This window comes from Mesoplodon densirostris, chromosome 18, assembly GCF_025265405.1.
Source record: "Mesoplodon densirostris isolate mMesDen1 chromosome 18, mMesDen1 primary haplotype, whole genome shotgun sequence".
Classification (NCBI taxonomy): Eukaryota; Metazoa; Chordata; class Mammalia; order Artiodactyla; family Ziphiidae; genus Mesoplodon; species Mesoplodon densirostris.
In genome coordinates this window covers 46,327,610-46,347,147 of record NC_082678.1, presented here as the reverse complement: position 1 = coordinate 46,347,147, position 19,538 = coordinate 46,327,610, and the positions used below count along the sequence as shown (strand labels likewise).

The following is a 19,538-nucleotide window of genomic DNA, read 5'->3' as shown; positions in this document are numbered from 1 at the left end:
TTTTTTTTTTTTTTCCGCTTGCTAAGGTTTAAGAAACTATACTCAATTCTTGATTACCTAGGAAAGGTGGAATGTGGAACAGGAACATCCCATTAACTTAGTAATTAGGCAACAACTGAATGGTTCTTACTAACCCCTTCTCTTCCAACTCTAGTGGGGAGGAGAAGGTTGAAGAGAGTAATGTCAAGTGAGTGAAACTGAAGGCCCCTGATTAACTTGCAACCACATTAATTCACCATCACCAGCTTAAGTAGCCAGATAGTAAAAGGAGAAAAAAAAAAAAAAAAGGTGTAATTGGCGGGAAAAAAAACAGTGAAAAATAATGCATCAAAATGCTAACAGTGATTAGGTTAAGGTCTATTTTTTTTCTTTTCTCTCCTATCTGCCGATGTAGTAATAATACTTTTTTAAATGTCTTAAGAGAGAGAAAAACATTTTAAAATCAGATGAAAATCTAATTCGATTTCTTTAAACAATTTACTTGAAGAAGTACTTCAACTAAGCTGTCTAAGGTACACAAAGTAGATCTTGAAACAGTGAAATTCTAAGCTAGCTTTGTAAACTGGGTTTAATGCCTCAGTAGTCTCTTAATGAAAAGAAAAAATATGTAGGCCATGCAATTTGTCCAGAGTCACCAAAAATGCCAAAACTGTGTACAGGCAGACCTCATTTTATTACACTTCACTTTATCACACTTTGCAGATAGTGTTTTTTCACAAATTGAAGGTTTATGGTAACCCTGTGTTATCAGATGACGGTTAGAAATTTTTAGCCATAAGGTATTTTTAAATTAAGGTATGTACATTGTTTTTTTAGACATAATGGCAATGCACACTTAATAGGCTATGTGTAAACATAACATTTACATGCACTGGGAAAACAAAAAATTCATGTGACTCACTTTGTTACAATTTTTGCTCTTTATGGCAGTGGTCTGGGACTGAACCTTATCTCCGAGCAATGTCTCCGAGGTCTGCCCGTATACCACTACTCGGCTCATACAGCCTTATTTTGGAAAGATAGCTTATTCCTAATGATGAGAGCATCCCCAACACCACAACCCTCAAATATCTTCTCTGTGATAGTTTCTTTAATTAATTTTGTTTTAAAATTTGGCTGGTTTCCTTTAATAACTCTTACCCTAATTGTCCAAACAAATAAATTTGACCTGTACGGTTGACAAACCAAAATCTAGTTTTCTTAAAAACCACATCAGCAGGGACGTCCTGGAAGCCCTCAAAATTTCAAATAAAATAAGATCCAAGTGATCACCAAACTTTCCCACTCCTGCCTTGACTCTTCCCTTAATCTCCAAAATAAACTGAGAATAGATCCATTTTGAGACTCAGACTAAGCAGCCCGTGGTATAAGGTGGGCAGAGAACAATGAACCAGAAGGGTATGTGCTTCCAACTGTGTACTTTTAGGCAAGTGATTCAGTCTATCTGCTTCCAATCTACGTAAGCAAGTGGCTATAAAAGTCAGATGACCCCATAAACCAGAAGTTACCTTTAAAAAGATTAGACTCTGAGAAGTGAAACCAGCTTGCATCCATGACTCGCCTGGTATATCTGCTGCTAGAAGCCGTCACCCCCTCATCAGGCCCAGCGCAGAAGCTGGTAAAAATCTGTGACTGCAAGGATGAAAAGAAGGTAACACCCAACCTTCCGACTTCACTGTAGTCCACGATGCATATAGTCACGCTTTGGGAAACTTGAAATTTTCTATGTGACCTAGTTGGCTTTTGGGGTTTTTTTTGGTCTGATTTTAAATAAATGTTTTATAAGACATTTGGAAAGAATGGGAATAAACTTCTCTGTACACAAGTAACCATTAAATGAAGCATACTGAGGAAATTAATTTTGTTACTTAAATCCTCTATTCAATCTGTCAAATCTGAGAAAGGTGTTTTGAATCTCCTACTATGACTCTGGTTTGTCTTTGAGTTTTCAACTATTTTTTTCTTCATCCACTCTACAAAAAGTTTTTAGCTCATAAAATTTAAAAATCATGATAGACTGTCTCTTTTTTGTTTTTTTGCCACACGGCAGGACTTGTAGGATCTTAGTTCCCCAACCAGGGATTGAACCCAGGCCCCAGCAGTGAAAGCGCCGAGTCCTAACCACTGGACCACCAGGGGATTCCCATAGACTACATCTTTTATCAGTATAAACACTCTCTTTAGTCAGTTTAAGGATGTACCCTTAAATATAACTTCTTGGAAATAAAAATAAACCCCATACCGTACTTCTAAATAATCCTAGTGTCAAAAAGGAATAAAAGGATAGAGGGTCTAGTTCTGTTATGGCAGTGTGACAACCCATGCTATTTTAGCCGATTATAGCTAAAAACTATAGACAGTGTACCAAAAACAGCTACCAGAAGATTCTGAAAGTAAACAAAAGCATCTGAATTGTAGGGGGAGGCAAACCTTGAAGAAGCAATTGCACTGGACGAGCTTCTCCATTGTTTTTTTTCCCTTTATGGCTTTGTCCTGAGGGTAGACCTGTCCAGGAGGAAAACTGCCGTAGTGACCACGAGGATGCCTAAAACTCCAATAAAAACTCCACCTTTCTGGTCAGATGAAACGGGAAAAGGAGCCCCCAGGGCGCTGAAGGGTCAGGGGAGAGTCCCAGAGTGAAGAGGACCAGAGAAGGAGATCTCCTAATTCTGTGTATGAAGCCACATAGGCCTCAGGCTCACCTCTAAGCCACTGATGCGTGGAATAGTCCTAGCCCAGCTTTAAGAACTGAAGTGATATTTGAACCACCACCCACAGAAGGTGAAACAGAAGCTGCAGTTTGCACCTAAGGAGCCTTAGCATTTTCCAAAGGATGACACAGGACCAAAGTCTACACAACATAATGGCAATGTCCAGGATACAATTCAAAATCATCTGATAAAGAAAAACATTTGGAAAATATGACCATTTTTCAAGGGAAAAGATAACCAACAGATGTTAACGTCAAGATGACCCAGATACGGAATTTATGAAAGACTTGAAGACATCTAGTATAACTATGCTCCAGGAGGTAAAGGAAAACACACTTGAAATTAAAAGAAAATGTTTCAGCGTATGAACTATAAGAAACAAATAGAAATTATAGAAATGAAAAATATGATATGTATAATAAAAACATACTCAGTGGGCTCAAGAGCAGAATGAAAACAGCAGTGCAAGAGGTCAGTAAACTTGAAGATAGATCAGTAGAATTTATCCCATCTGAAGAACAGAAAAAAAAAAGGTTGGGAGAAAAATAAAAAAGAGAGAGCCTCAAAGAGACCTGTTGGATAGTAACAAAGGGTCTAGTATATGTGTCACTGGAGTCCAGAAAGAGAGAAGAGATCAAGGAAGAAAAATAATTTAATAATTATTTCCTAATTTGGTGACAGACCTAAATTTTTAGATTCAAGATCAGAGTACCCTAAACAAGAAGAAAATCATATCTAGATACATTATCAGCAAACTACTGCAAACTAAATATAACGAACAAGTCTTTACCACTTCACATCTGGTAGACTAGCCTCTATCAAAACAAAACAAAACACAGTAAACAAGTACTGGTGAGGATGTGGAGAAACTGGAACCTTTGTGCACTGTTGGGGGAAATGTAAAATGGTGCAGACCGTATAGAAAACAGTTCCTCGGAAATTTAAAATAAAACTACTATATGATCCAGCAATTCCACTTCTGGGTATGTACCCAAGAAAACTGAAAGCAGGCTCCTGAAGAGAGATTTGTACACCAATATTCACTGCAACCTTATTTAAACTAGCCAACAGATGGAAGCATATATTGCTCAATATGTAGATGACCATGTATTCCTCATCTATAAGAGGGAATAAACAATAGTACTTACCTCAAAGTGTTATTCTAAAGATAAATGGGTTAATACCTGTAAACTACCACATGTTAATGCTATACAAAAATTTCCTATGATTACTATTAAAACAGACTATTTTAAACCAACACACAGACAAATTTAGCATAAACAGAGATTAGAGAGAAAAACACAAAAGCCATGTTAGGGTTGAGTAAGGGGACATGACCACAGATAACACAGATTATTTGAAGCTCTAAGAGAATCTCTGGGAAGGGGTCTCAGCTGTTAGCAGGAGGCCACAAGGCTGTTTGAGTGTCCTCATGACACAGCAGCTAACTTCTTCCAAAGTGAGCAATCCAAAAGACAGAGCAAGGAAGAAGTCACAATGCCTTCAAAGAACCTATCTCTGGAGTAATATGTTATCAATTACAAGCTCAGTCAGCCTATACTTAAGAGGAATGGAATCAGGATCCTCCTTTGAAGGGAGGAATAACAAATAATTTATGGACATATTTTAAACCACCATGGATATCTTCAAAATACTGAAACTGAACAACCTAGAACTAGTAGTTCACATGGTATCTAACAGATACCGTTGTCCCTGTGAGTTTGCTGGAGCACCTTAGTGTGCCTGAGCACAGAGTCTGGGACCCGATGCTCCTGGAACTGCACAGTGCAACCTCCCAGGTCTGTGCTTTGGTGCGTAGTTTTCCTAACTGGACTGAAAAGGAGGGAAGGAGGATGCTTTCTGTTTTTGGAATGGCTTGACAGGACACAGGACACATTCCAGGAAAGCTGAATGACTCACCATAAACTCTCATGCCAGGGAACCATAAGATCTTTGCTGGAGGAAGCATGCAAGAAATTCTAGCTTCAAAACAGCCATTCTACAGCATTGGAACGGTTCAGTGTCAGCTGCTATTACTGAAGTGCTATAGAGAGGCTATAAACAAACCATTTAGCCTGAAGCAACCTGCTTTACTTCATAAAGAAGTAAATATTGGGCATCAAGATTTGTTGTACTGTGTTGGGCTAACAGTTATATTCTTTCTCTTCCCAGTTGATCAGTCAGTATCTTTATAAACATCTTTATACTTAAAATAACCAATAAATAAAAAGCAAATTTATACTTTTTACCTTTATATTTTGAAACAATTTCAGACTTAACAGAACAGTTGTAGAATTCCCGTATACCCTCTACCCATCTTCCCCTAATATTAGCATCTTACATAACTATAGCACAATTATTAAAACCAGGTGACTAGGACCGATACAATACTATTAACTAATTACAAACTTTGCCAATTATCCCAGTAATGTCCTTTTCATGGGCCAGAATCCAACTGAGGTACCACACTGCATTGCATTATCATGTCTCCTTAGTCTCCTCCAATCTCTAACAGTTCCTTAATCTTGTCTTTCATGACCATAACATATTTGAGTAATACTGGCCAGTTATTCTGTGGAATGCTCCTCAATTTGGGTTAGTTTGATGCTTTCCCATAATTAGATTGAGGTCATGCATTTATGGCAAGAATCCTACAGAACTGATTGTGCCTTTGTCACTGCATCATGTGGTACACGGGCCTCTCACCGCTGCGGCCTCTCCCGTTGCGGAGCACAGGCTCCGGACGCGCAGGCCCAGCCGCTCCGCGGCACGCAGGATCCTCCCGGACCGGGGCACGAACCCACGCCCCCTGTATCGGCAGGCGGACTCTCAACCACTGCACCACCAGGGAAGCCCAATATTTTACTTTTTTGAACAAGGTATGATTTAAGAAAACTTTCACGTACCAAAATACATTTTAAACACTTAGTATATAATGCCTACTGTATCTTCATCAACATGTGCTAAAATTCTTATAACAATTAATAGAATTAAAGTTGTGCTTATTTTGAATTTTAAGAAATATCAGTTACACAAGAACCTCCAAAGAAAATGTGAGACTTAGGATGTCACTCTCTAAGAATGTAAGTTCCATGCAAGTAAGAATTTAATTTTGTTCACTGCTATAATCCTAGTACCTTAAAAAGTGCCTGCCACTCAGCATTTGTGATATTAATGGACTAATTCTGAAGAAACAAAATACCAATAAATTCATAAAATGATTTTATTAAGTTCATGAGTGTGGAAAAGGTTCAACCATTTAAAACACAGCTTTTATGCTATTTATACACTTGTTTACAAGAGCCTATTTCCAATCTCCCTCAGGGGAGAGGCAGCCATGGGCAGTAGTGCTTCCAGGTATCGTATAACACACAGGCTTCTTAGGCAGTTTCAGTTGCTGCAAGACCAGATTTAGGTAATCACACTCAGGCCCACCCAGGCAACTCAGCAGGACTCTGCACAAGACACACAAATATGAACAGGTCCACAAATGCAACCACCTCCTTGGAACCCTTCAAAGATACGCTTCAAATATAAAAAGTAAAGATGGGCTTCCCTGGTGGCGCAGTGGTTAGGAATCCACCTGCCAATGCAGGGGACACAGGTTCGAGTCCTGATCCGGGAAGATCCCACATGCCGCAGAGCAACTAAGCCTGTGCACTACAACTACTGAGCGTGTGCTCCAGAGCCCGAGAGCCACAACCCCCGAAGCCCGGGCGCCTAGAGCCTGTGCTCTGCAGCAAGAGAAGCCACCGCAATGAGAAGCCTGCACACTGCAATGAAGAGTAGCCCCCGCTCGTCGCAACGAGAGAAAGCCCACGCGCAGCAAGACCCAACGCAGCCAAAAATAAATAAATAAAATTTTAAAACCCTTAAAAAAAAAAAAAAAAAGAAAAGAAAAGATACCATAAGCTCCACTACAGCTATCTTAGTAGATGCCTGATTTACCAAAGCCACCAGAAACATTGACTCTGCAGCCGCTCACTCCTGAAAGCAAACCTTGTAGCCCGGATCAAACCATGCTGATTATTTACAGCAGGAGGCATGTTCAGGGACATTTAAAGGCATTAACATTATACCTTCCTAAACTCTAGAAAATCTGCTTCGCAGTGATCCAATCTTGTGGTCAGATAGTCACAGATAGTGTTAAACCAGCTCTTAAATGTTCTAATATACTAAAAAAGTAAAAGCAAAATTTTAAGTTCAATGTTTAAGCTTTTCATACATTAATGCAATTTTCTGTGTTCTTACATAATTTTGTTTGTTCTGGGGAGCAGTCACATTTTATTTTTCCCATTCACTCATTCTGGTTGTATGCAATATTTCACAGTTACATTTACCATGATAAACATTTACACTGTCTGAACTACCTATAACAGAATCCATCTGACAGAAGTCAGATGATGAGGTAAAAAAAAAAGTATGACTATTTTATAGCTCAGCTGTCTAACTGCTTTCTAAACCCTTCATACCCATTTATTATGTGACTGGCAATGTGCAAGAGTATCAGTTTCATGAGCCTCACAACTACTGGGATCATCAATTTTTGATACTGTAGGTGTCAAAAGGTGATAACTTATTCTAAACATTTTTCTAACAAAGTTGAATATTTTCAATATTTTATTATCTCTACTAGTCTTTGAAAACTACCTGTTCATGTAATCAAGATCCTATCATGCACTGTGAAGAACACCTCATGATCCAATGGGTTTTAAAAGTTATCCATAATTGTGTTATATGGGGTCAAAGATATAAGGCTTCAAAAGATTTTAGTTTTAAAAAAGAAAAACTGCTCAGATTTCAATCATGTGGACTGGTGTCCTTCCAGTAAAGACAGTTTCCCAAGTAGATGTTTTAGTTATAGGCATGAATGCATATGCTCATGTATATGCATGTATGAATATTTGTGTTTACAGCTATGAATTATGGACCTCAGGTTAAATCCTAGAAATGATCATGAGACAGAGTTCACTCACAGTGGAGAAGCATCAGACAATTTACCCCCTAAATTCTTGAGATAAATGCCTATTTAACCTGTGCAACACTGCTCAGGTGTTGGCCACCTCTGACACGTTCCTTATCAGCCCAAGTTAGTCTCTTCTGTACCTTAGACATAAAGCCATCATATACTGTATATACAGCCCTGGCCTTAAATGATTTGTTATCAGCCCATTTCCTCCAACAGAGTATGAGCTCCGTATGGCAAGGATGGTGTTATAATCATCTCAGTGTTCCTAACACTACACATGGAAAACAGTACCTTCTGAATTGGCAAAACTTTTGAACAAAGACATAAATCAGACTTTCCACACAGTCAATCACTTCTGCAAGTAACTCATATCTTAATGCCTGGGTATGCTCCTTACCACATGTTATAATTCTCTTGATTATTAATAGCAGAATTAAATTCAAAATTTGCTCTTTTTATTTTTTTTTAAGCAGCTGTTAGGCAAGTACTAAGTGAAAACGCAATTTTGAAATCAACTTTTGAAAACGATGTTTTTAAGTTTAACTTAACCACCATATTTACCCAAATTATACACAACATACTGTGGCATAAAACAATTAAATAATAACATTAAACAGCTCAATGCACTTATTCAAATCCTGAAGACTGATGGTCATCCTTTGATGTTAAAGAAAGAATATTCTTATTCTTTGGAATAAATGTTACTTCTGAATTCAGTTCTTATAGACCAGGAAAAGTACTTTGGGCAGCTATGATTAAATTTTAAGCAACTGAACAGCAGCAGGACTTTTTCTTAGAGTGGAAGAAAAATTTTTCTCTACACATGCTCCCATAGTTATAACATACTACTCTATGAAAAGAGTTTCTGGATAAATATTCGTATTCTATAAATTCTAAGAACACTGTAAATCCTCAAATATTTATGATTTATTAGCCAGATATTACACAGAAGTGTCCACAAAGTACAACCTACTGATTCACTAATTATTTAACTAGTTTATGGTCACCATCCATTTACAAGAAAAGTATTCTACGTTCATTAAACCACAAATATTTCAAAATTACACACCATAACCTTCTGCCAAGTGCTCTTGTGCTGGGAGTTTTGAGTCCCCAGCCCGTCAGAGGCTCACCTGACAGGTCCAGCTCCTCGGTGGAAGACAAACTGGCCAGACTCCAGCTGTCACTGCGGGCCGCCAGGACAAACTTGTGAGCATTGATGTGCCTGCCCCCAACCTTTATCTTCAGATCACTGATGAAGAAAAATACCCACAGATATAAAATGTCATTATAACTAGGTATAGCCAGGATTCACAGCTGATAAATATATGAGTATTGACTGATCAACATACATCTGCAAAAGAAAAGAAAAATCATAGCAAAATTATTTCTCTATGCTACCACTGAATTCTGATGGCTCATATTTACAATATGTTGCTAGACACGTTTTCTATTTCTAACTTCTAGCTTTAGTTCACATGGGATGTTCTGCTTTCAAAGACATTCCCTAATGTCACCCACAACATGGTGACCCTACAAGTTATCAATACATAGGATTATTAATATTCATATAAAGAGTAGAAGAGGTTTTATGAAGGAAAAAAATCAAGATTAATCATCAGGAGAGAGAGACAGAAAGATTAAAGATCGTGATGACAGCTCTGAGACTACAGTGCTGCAATGCTCCACACTGTATTAATGCTCAAGCAAGGTTAAACCAAAAACCATGAACAAATTAGCTTTGACAAAGCAGTCAAGAATATGCAACCCAATATCTACACTCCTGTTCTCACCAGAAACATTCAGACCTATTACTGGCCATTTTTTACTCAACCATTTATAAGGAAATGGGGTGAGAGAAATCTTTTTTTCAAACATGTTTCCATATGTATGACTTACCACTACATGAAAAGAGCTTTCCAAATAGTTATTTATTTTTAACTCTGAAATGTCAAATGCCAAGGTGGGAAAGCATCTGGGCAGTTAACAAAAACCTAAGGGTGACCTACTGGGCTGACACAAGCATGGGCCAGATGGCAACGCTGGCAGCAATCCACAGGCACGAATCAGCCTCATCCCGCCTGTATCTGCAGGTCTTTCTATTTTCAAATTCCCATTGAAAATAATTTGTTAGGTTGGAAAGGTTTTAGAAACGAAACACAGAGGGCGGGGGGGAGGAAGGGGAGGGAGGGAGGGGGAGAGGGAGGGGGAGAGGGAGGGGGGAGAGAGAGAAAGAAAGAAAGGAAGAAAGGAAGGAAAGAAAGAAAGAAAGGGAGAGAGAGAAAGGGAAGGAGGGAGGAGAGAGAGAGAGAGAAAAAACTATTACATGAATTGACTCATCCACTTAAAAGGAGGTGCAAACAGAATACTGCTTCTATATAACGCTTGATGCAAACACATTTTACCCCACAAAAGCACTGTCTACAGCACACTTTATAATTATGTAAGCATATCAATTCTACTTCTATTAAAGAACTAACCAAGTTGCAACTAATTGCAACTAATTCTGTTAGATCAAAAGAGTAATAGGGTACTTATTATTTCAAACTATTAGAAAATACTGTTAACACAAAACACTACTAATAAAGAAGAAATAGAATTGATATTCTATTTAAAACGGAAGATAAAACTGTCTCATATCATATCCTATGATTAGGTTTAAAAAATATAATGAAAACAAAGCACAAATAATTTTTACACTCTAAATTTATTTGTAAAATATTAAATTCTAATAATGTAAATGAACAGTCACTGTTTACTGTTTCTGCCACAAATCTGACTTTAGCCACAAAATTATAAAAATGAATGTTTCTGTAAAATTCCTACTATTATTCATGAATGTCAAGTCAAAATTTTTTCTTTTGTAGTCTTAACATCTCAAAGAGAAATAAGTATAAGGATTTCACTAATCTCTAATAATAATAATTTTTAAAAATACGATTCAAAAATGTAAAATTGGACAGGTCAAGTCTATGAGGACTCTATGCAGAAACAATTAGGAGGCTAGCAGTTTTTTAAAAATTTCATCCTAGTCAATTAAAGGCATTTCCTTTTAAAATATGGATGCTAGGATTTAACAACTGGAGAGGAAACATAAATAAAGAGCTTCTTGCTAGAGTGTCTCAATCAAACACTTAAAGAGGAAAAGTTATAAGTTTGTTTGCTAAAAGAATGGTAGTAAATAACTACATATAACCATCATTTTTAACTGTCTTATGGGACCAAAGCCTCCTCCTGAACTTAAGAATAAAAGAAATGCACCAATTTCTTCCACATCGCTCAATTTAAAAATTTTAACAGACTCTTCAGTTATTCCAATTACTGAAATACACATAAAAACACTATTTAAATTCAACAAAATGCATGTTCATGGGACAAAGTTTTTTCCCCCCCCCCCATCTTGGTAAAAGAGCATCTGCTTCAGGAATTGATATTCCAGTTTCACTTATCCCATCTCAAAAGGTAAGTCCTCTTTGAAGTCTCCATTCCTCATCTGATTATCAAGTGTAGATAACAAAGGTATTCAGCTTTCTTTTGATAAAGGACAGGTTTTAGAAGAGGAAGAGAGACCCACCAGAACCATGGAATCATACCATAGCCGACCAGGTAAAAAGTGGCCAGAAGAGGAGACTGCCCAGTCTCAGTCCCAGTCTCCTAGAAGGACTACAGTATAAGAATGCAATCAGGGACTTCCCTGGTGGTGCAGTGGTTAAGAATCCACCTGCCAATGCAGGGGACACAGGTTCGAGCCCTGATCCGGGAAGATCCCACATGCCGTGGAGCAACTAAGCCTGTGCGCCACAACTACTGAGCCTGCACTCTAGAGTCCACGAGCCGCAACTACTAAGCCTGCGCACCTAGAGCTCATGCTCCACAACAAGAGAAGCCACTGCAAGGAGAAGCCCACGCACCCCAATGAAGAGCAGCCCCCTTGCTGCAACTAGAGAAAGCCTGCGCACAGCAACAAAGACCCAATGCAGCCAAAAATTAATTAATTAAATAAAATTAATTAAATAAATAAAATTAATTAATTAAATAAAAATTTTAAACAAGGAATGCAATCAACTGTTACATATTACAGAAAGTAAATTATGAGAATTCTGAAGGGTAAGAGCCTTGGACAGTGGGAGAGCTATGTCTGTAATAGAAATGCCAGGCTTCCTGGGGCCAGTGTAAACAAAGTTTTCACTTGTCCATGGGAAAAAGAGGAGGGGGAAAACAAAAAAAGACAATGAACTATATTTTACAAGTAGATACATCCATTAGATGTAAAGAAAGCCCTGTCCTTTACTCAGAGTATGTACTTCCTATTTTTTTGGTATTAAATTTTTCTTTTCTTTTAGAAATGATTAAGATGGTAGATGGCAATTCTGGATTTTGATCTATTTCAAATGTCATAATTTCAAAATTTTACTTAATCATCTAATCCAATCATCCTTCTCCCTAGTAGGCAAGTCCTTCCTTCCACACACATTCATGTCCATGTTTCTTTTCCACATCCACATCCCAGCTCAGTCCTTCATCACTTCCGGTCTGGACTATTTACAACATCATGGCTGCTCTTGTCTCTTTATAATTTCATCTATACGATGTTACCAGACTAATCTGCCTAAAACACCACTTTGATTATGATAGTCCTATAACTCAAAAACACTGTTCCACACTTCCTAGAGGATCAAGTCCAAATTCCTCACCTTGGCATCCCCCATCCACCCTACCTTACCCACCTCTCCCAGTGCTCCCTTACATGGACATGTACCCTAAAATAGGCCCCTCACTGTCCTCTAAATCCTCCACATGTTCCCATGTTTGAGCCTATTCTCAGCCACTCCCTCTACTAGTAATATCACCGTCTTTATCTATTAAATCCTACTCAGCCTTTAACATTTACCTCAAAACTCATTTAATAACAATATCGCTTTAATAACAATTAAAAACCGAGCACTTACTATATGCTAGACTGTTGTTCTAAATGCTTAAACAGTATTTTATTAATTTAATCCTCACAACAACCCTAAGGTAAACAGTCGTATTATTATCCCCATTTTACAGATTAGGAGGCTGAGGCATGTCATATAGCTCCAGCTCACATAGCCAGTAAGTGGTCAGCTGAGCTTCTAACACAGGCTGTGTGGCTCCAAAGTCCACCCTCAACCATCATGCTACACTACCCACTCGTTCCAAGATGCCCTCTTTGACCAGCTCAAGAGAAAGTGACCTCTCCCCTCTGAATCCCTGGACCTGTAAGCTAATTCCTATCTATACCAGCGATGCTATCACTATCGCTCCTATACTCTGTACTGAATATAAGCAGCAAACAAGAGACAAAATCTTGCCTCAAGGGGCTTACATTCCAGAGACTAAAGGCTGGTCAACTATTAGAGAGAAATAAACTTGGGAAGAAAGTCAATAAGAGAGGAGAAGTTGCAATGTAGCCTGTGAATAAAGCAAAAGGGCTTGCTTCCCCAAACTGGCCCAGTGCCAGGAGCTTACCTATACTGTTCCTGCTCGTAGAGGTCGGCCACAATCGTCAGCAGGCGGCTGATGAAGGACTCTTTGCTGCTTTCCTTGTTTGCCTGCGCAGCCAAAAGGGTGCATCTCTTCTCTGTCTCAGCCAATTTCTTCTGCAGCTTGACATACTCCTGTCGGAGAAGCATCAAGTGCTTCTCCAACTTGGCCACCTCCTCTGCAAGGGAGACAAAAAATCAAGTTTACCACAGCAGGTGTAAAGCAGACAGCATCCACTCATCCCTCATCCTGCAGCCAGGATGGCTACCAAAATGACTACAGCTGACCCCTGAACACGGGGTTGAACTGCGTGGGTCTACTTACACACAGGTATGTTTCATTAGTAAATATATACAGTACTACACCATCCACAGTTGGCTGAATCCGAAGATATGGAGGAATCCAGGTCACGGAGGGCTACAAATTACACGAAGATTTTCCACCGTGCCGGAACGTAGGTGTTCCTAGCCCCTGGAGTTGTTCAAGGGTCAACTGTAGTCACGTGACATTCCTACTATTTCTTATTGATACTCCTACAAGACCAAGAATGGTTTTGTTTCAGGGTGCCATCACAGTCCAGGGATTTCTTCCCAGTTTCCCTGAAGATCAATATTTAATATATGGAGTCTCAGGAATGATTATCAAAATTACTTGGGAGGCTTTTTCAAACCACTAGTAGTAATAAGTAACTTCTACACATCACATGCTGCTCTACAAGCTTTCCGTGAACTCTCGTGCTAGATCCATGACAACCCCATGGGGTAGGTACTATTACTAGCCACACTTTTCAGATGAGGACACTGGGCCACAGATTAAGAATTTGCCCAAGGTCACGAAGCTGGTGAGAGGCGGGGCTGGGATATGAGCCCAGGCATTCTCATTCCAGGGCTTGTGATCTATTAACCACTACCCCACACTACCTGACACCTGCCCTCCCTCAGGAAGCCTCAGGGCAGTCAATAACGGTTCAGATGGAAGCAAGTAATATTCCACAGGTGTGCTGGGGCAGATTTAAAAGGTTGAGAACCACTGTATTTGATTCATTAAATTCAACAAACATTTACCGAGTAGCTACGAGGTGCCAGACACTGCAGTGGTAAGCAAAATCAGACCTATCTTTCCTCAGAGCTTTTAGTTACCGGGGAAAGTAAATTTTTATAATTAAAATAACAATCCAACAACCAAATGCAAAACTACAACTCGAATGAGTACTAGAAGAAAAGAACAGAGCGATGAGAACCTATAATAAAGAAATTTAACTTCGGACATCAGGGAAGACTCCCCTGAGGATGCAAGCAGTCAAGAGACTTCTCTCTTCCTTTACCTGGAACCTTGGTGGGGATGCATGCAAGCACGCATAAATCATCGTATCTAGGGAACCACAGTGCTGCTATGGTCATTCTCTGGGCTTCGGTCCATCCACCCCCTACTCCCCACCACAAATATTCCAAATCTTGACACCGCCCGCAAGCCCATCTCCCACCCAATCTGCCGCATTCTTGGCCAGTGTCTTGAGAAAACTGAGCTACTGCCACGGAGCCCCACCGTGCCAGCCACTACTCCCGTCTACCCCACGCTTTCTCAGGGAGGCCATCTCCCTCCTACCCAAGCTCAATCGCTCCACCTCTGCTCCAAACCCATCACTCTCCTCTGGTCCTCTGCGTGACCATCAACCCCCCCGCCTCCAGCCACTTCCATCTCTTTCAGCTGGGCCCTTCTCATCAGCACATAAGGCTGTCCAGGTCTATACGTGGTAAAAACAAACCTCTCCTCTCCTTCCACACATCCGACCCACCTCCGCCCTTCCAGCTCTATCTACCACACACATGTCCTCACCCACTATTCCCCTGCCACTCCCTCCTTCTGTCCCCACCACTCCCTTGAAACTCCTCTCACTGATGACCTTCTAACGGCCAAACCCAACAGACACTTGCCAGTGGGTCTCCTCTCCTTCCCCCCGCCCCGTGACACGACTCAGGACACGACTGTCCAGCCCTCTTTTCTTCTCCTCTTTCAGCAACCACGACGCCACCTTCTCTCCAGCTCTGGTGCTGTCTCCTTCACATGCTTCTCTGCATCCCTCCCAACCCTGACCACTGACACTACCCAGGGGGTCTATCCTTGGCCCTCCTCTCCACTGTGTGATCTCCCAAGGCAGCAGATCTTTGGTCTGTGGTTGATACCAAAATCTAGTGCCAGTGATCCGTAGATCCCTCTCTCTAGTGTAGACCTCTCTTCTTCGCTTCAACTATCCATCTGCCTGACAGACATTTCTCCCTAGTGGCCCACAGGCACGTCAAATTCTCTATCCCCAAAACAAAGCTTCGAGCAAATTTGCTCTTCCTTTGTAGGGTCCCTATATTAATAAATGACACCAGCATCTATCCTAGTTACCTGAAGAAGAACTGTGGGATGAATCCTGGATGTCTCCCGTTCACTCACATGACTCTAACCCTACCCCAACTCAAAAACTGACCTTCCCACTTAAAAAACAAAGGAATGGGGCTTCCCTGGTGGCGCGGTGGTTGGGAGTCCGCCTGCCGAGGCAGGGGACACGGGTTCGTGCCCCGGTCCGGGAAGATCCCACATGCCGCGGAGCGGCTGGGCCCGTGACCCGTGGCCGCTGGGCCTGCGCGTCCGGAGCCTGTGCTCCGCAACGGGAGAGGCCACAGTGGTGAGGGGCCCGCGTACAGAAAAAAAAAAAAAAGGAATGGTTAAATAAAGTGACACATGAGTTTGAAGTTATTATGTAACTATTAATGTTTTCAAAGAAGTATGTAATACTAACCATGCATTTTCAAATTATAAATATTATTAACAGAAAAAAAGGAGACGGTGAAACAACATATTTTATAAGTCCAATTTTATTAAAAACATTCACATATATGAGGAATAAAAAGACAAATACCACAAAATACCAGCAGATTTTTCTCTTCTTTGAACTTTCCTGCACATTTCAGGTATTCTACAACAAATGTCTTCTCTTTTCATAATTATAAAAAAAATATTTAAAGAGAAATGTGTTTAAATACTTAAATACTAATAGCCTATCTCCTTCATACATACAATAGGGAACTTTTTCCCCTTCATCTAGAGAATCCACATTAAATAAATGCCTGGAGTCAAAAACCTGGCTATCTCAGGTATAAATCAGTATTCTTAGGAAAATAAAGGAGAAGGCACTTGCAAGACGAAAGTTTGCTTACAACTGCTAAAATGATCACTGTGCTCATGAGTTATATATCAGATGAGAATTCCTAAAACTATTTTTTTTTCAAAATACTGCAATTATTTGGCCTACTAACCATTAAACCAAATATCGTTTTAAAAAACACTAGCTAAAGGAAAACAGTACTTACAATGATCCTATTGCAATATTTTTCAAATCTTAGCATTTACATTTACACAAAGCCCCTTCAGTAGCACTCAGGTCTACACTTCTATCCTGGTGCGACAAATCACTGGTTTTAAAGAGTTCTTCATAGTTACTCGGACTAAAGAACCAAGAAATTGCAATTATTTACCTAAAATGGGGACACATTTAACACAAAGCAATAAATTCATGTGACTGTACAAAATTTATATTTTTTTCTTCCTGTAGAGAAAGCAATGGAGTTGATGGGTCTCTTTAAAGAAAAACTGGCACTCATTTTCTAGCTGTGGTAACAGAAAATGTAAAAGGACATATGAATTAGCAGTAGCTTCAAATGATGTCCAAAAACTGCTAACACTCGTAGCAAAATGAATCTATGGTGTCGCGATAATGGTTATCTTTGGAGGAATGGATGGAGAGTGGTAATTGGGAGGGCACATGAGGGGTGCCCTCTGGGATGCTGGTAACATCCTTTTTTGTTGTTGTTTAACTTAGTAATGGTTACATTCCTGTTTTATTTTGGTAATTCATTGAGCTCTATACTAATGCTTTGCTCTTTGCATGTATCTTATGCTTCAATTAAACAGTTTTAAAAAATTCATATACACCTGTAGTGGATTCTGGAGTCCAAGCGATGGGGATCTAACTCCTTTGAGTAACTAGCTATGGGGACCATGGGCAAGTCACTTCTCTGAGCTTCAGTTTCTTCGTACGTAAGATGGGGTCAGGCAGGAATCTGCTACTCAGTGCTGTAGTAAAAACTCAACGAAGCTACTGTAACTTGCACACGCACTCGAAACTGTCAGCATTGCTTCCACCCTCCTCTTTGCATTCCACAATTACGTAATTACTGGATAAATAGTTTAAGCTATCATAACTGTTTACACAACATTTTTTTGAGTCATGAAAAGCAGAATGAGCTTCAAATGTTTTATTGACTTAGGAATTAAGATTGATCAATTAAAATCATGGCAAATCAACAGGACATTACTAGAAGGATGAGGTGAACAAAAGTAAAAACAGAAATGGAAACACCGCTAACTACTGAACGAGCTACTTTAAATACTGCATCACCTTGTATAGCAAGTCTGCAGTGACAATTCCCGAACCAAGAAGTAAAGCCTAACATGCTTTAAAAAATCATCACTACTATTCATTTGAAAGAGGTGTAAGTTAGGCTGTACCTTAATAAAAGCTCTTAAAGAGGCAACTCCTAATCTACCCTAGGAAAAAGTCAATGTCTATAATTGATCAATCTAGAAATGGCAGTATTATCACTTAGAGGTAAACAAAGAGTGGAAAGTGGTCTGCAGAGTGGGTCTGAGGGGTAGAAAATTTATTTTTTGTTGTAAGTCTTGTAATATTATTTGAATTTTAAATTTACGTGCACTTACAAAGCAAATATACTATTTTACACAAATTTTAAAGATTATGGAAAACAATTACAAGTATGAGGAAAAATAAATAATTTTCTAATACCCAAGTGTAAGGGTTCTTATATATCACAAAACTTTAGGAAGGGAAGGAGCCTAAAGATCATCTCTTTTGGTTCAATTCCCAGACAGTGAACCGAGGAGCAGAAAGGGGACAGGCCCACGACCAGCAGCCTACCCACCTCTTGCCTCAGACTGTGCTTGATGACATTACTCCCAAACTGGCTGTGTAAGAATCACTTAGGCAGTTTGAACTAAAGAGAGAGAGCGCACCCAAATTCAGTAGAATACTGAATACTACTGGGAATACTACTGTTTAGATAGAAGACTGACGGAACTGCAATTTTTCTGTTCATTGACTTGTTCAAAAGTTTTCATCTCTTAGGAAGACAGCCGTATAACCTAGTCATTCATCAAAAATTTATTAAGCACCTATGCAGTGCCAGTGTCAAAGTAAAGAAAACCATTTTGGAACATGTTTTTTTACAAAGTCACAGGGTAATAGAGAAGATGGGCAATTAAATAAGACAAATTGATAAAACCTGACAGCACTCTGACAGGGGATGCAAACAGAGCATGGAGCAAGACCACCTGGCTTAAGCCAGCACAAGGAAAGACACTCCAGACAAGTGATGTTTTACTCCAAAAGATTTAAATAAAGCCTCTGTTTGTAGCATACTGGGTCCAGAAGATGTAAGGAAAAGGCTTCAGTCTTTTGTTTTCTTGGTCAGATTTTCCTTTTAAACTAGTATCAGTCAACGGGTTTGTGCAACAGGCATAATACTAGGCTCTAGGAGAGATACAAATAATTAGAAGGCAAGACCTAGTCTTGTCCTCCATAACAGTCACTGGCACCACTCACCTGCCTCTCCCTAAGTCAACTAAATGGATGGCCAGAGGACACCTTATCTTGCTAGTTCAAACTAGTGGCTACAGTCACATCCCACTTGCCCAAGAGATAGCTTCCAAGTTTTCACAGGGTATAGCCTGTGGCTGTCGACTGCAGATTTTTCTTCCCTGAAGCAAACTGAATCCTTTAACCTTGGTTTCAATCACACCATATTCTAGACAACCTTTTGCTCAAGAGCTCCAATCCATCAAGACTATAGCATCCGTAAATACTCTGCATTTCCATTTCACTTAAACTATCATTCTGCAAGTATTTATGAAGCACCTGCTATGAACTAAGCATTATGGTAGATCAGCAGTTGCCTCTTTGAGAGTTTTTTAAAAGGGCAGTCTAATTTGCACCTCTTCCAAACAAATAATGTATTGATAGCACCAAAGGAGTACCAAATATAGAATCAAAGTAGTATCTACAGGAACTCACAAACAGGAGGGAAAAGAACAAAGCTAACAGTCACAAAGAATCTGGATACTGATTCATGTGGGGGAATTATGAGGACATTTGCCTTCAAGAGTAGAAAGTTACCAACTCCTTTAACCCTTAAAGAAAAGATCATAAAAGTTCTGTTTCAAACACCTTCTCAAGGAATCCTTGTAAATTTCTTTGGATATCAGTTATACACACGTGAACCCAAAAT

At 39.5% G+C, this 19,538-nt stretch overlaps 1 protein-coding gene across 2 annotated transcripts in view; it reads right to left on the bottom strand.

The window, feature by feature from the left end:
- ANKFY1 (ankyrin repeat and FYVE domain containing 1) overlaps positions 1-19,538 on the bottom strand; it is a 75,825-nt gene that overhangs the window by 45,973 nt on the left and 10,314 nt on the right. For both annotated transcript variants that reach the window (XM_060080573.1, XM_060080574.1), the window contains exons 2-3: positions 13,174-13,366; positions 8,814-8,932 (exon numbers count right to left, since the gene is read on the bottom strand). In XM_060080573.1, coding sequence (XP_059936556.1) covers positions 8,814-8,932; positions 13,174-13,366 — 312 coding nt within the window. The remainder of the gene's footprint in view (positions 1-8,813; positions 8,933-13,173; positions 13,367-19,538) is intronic.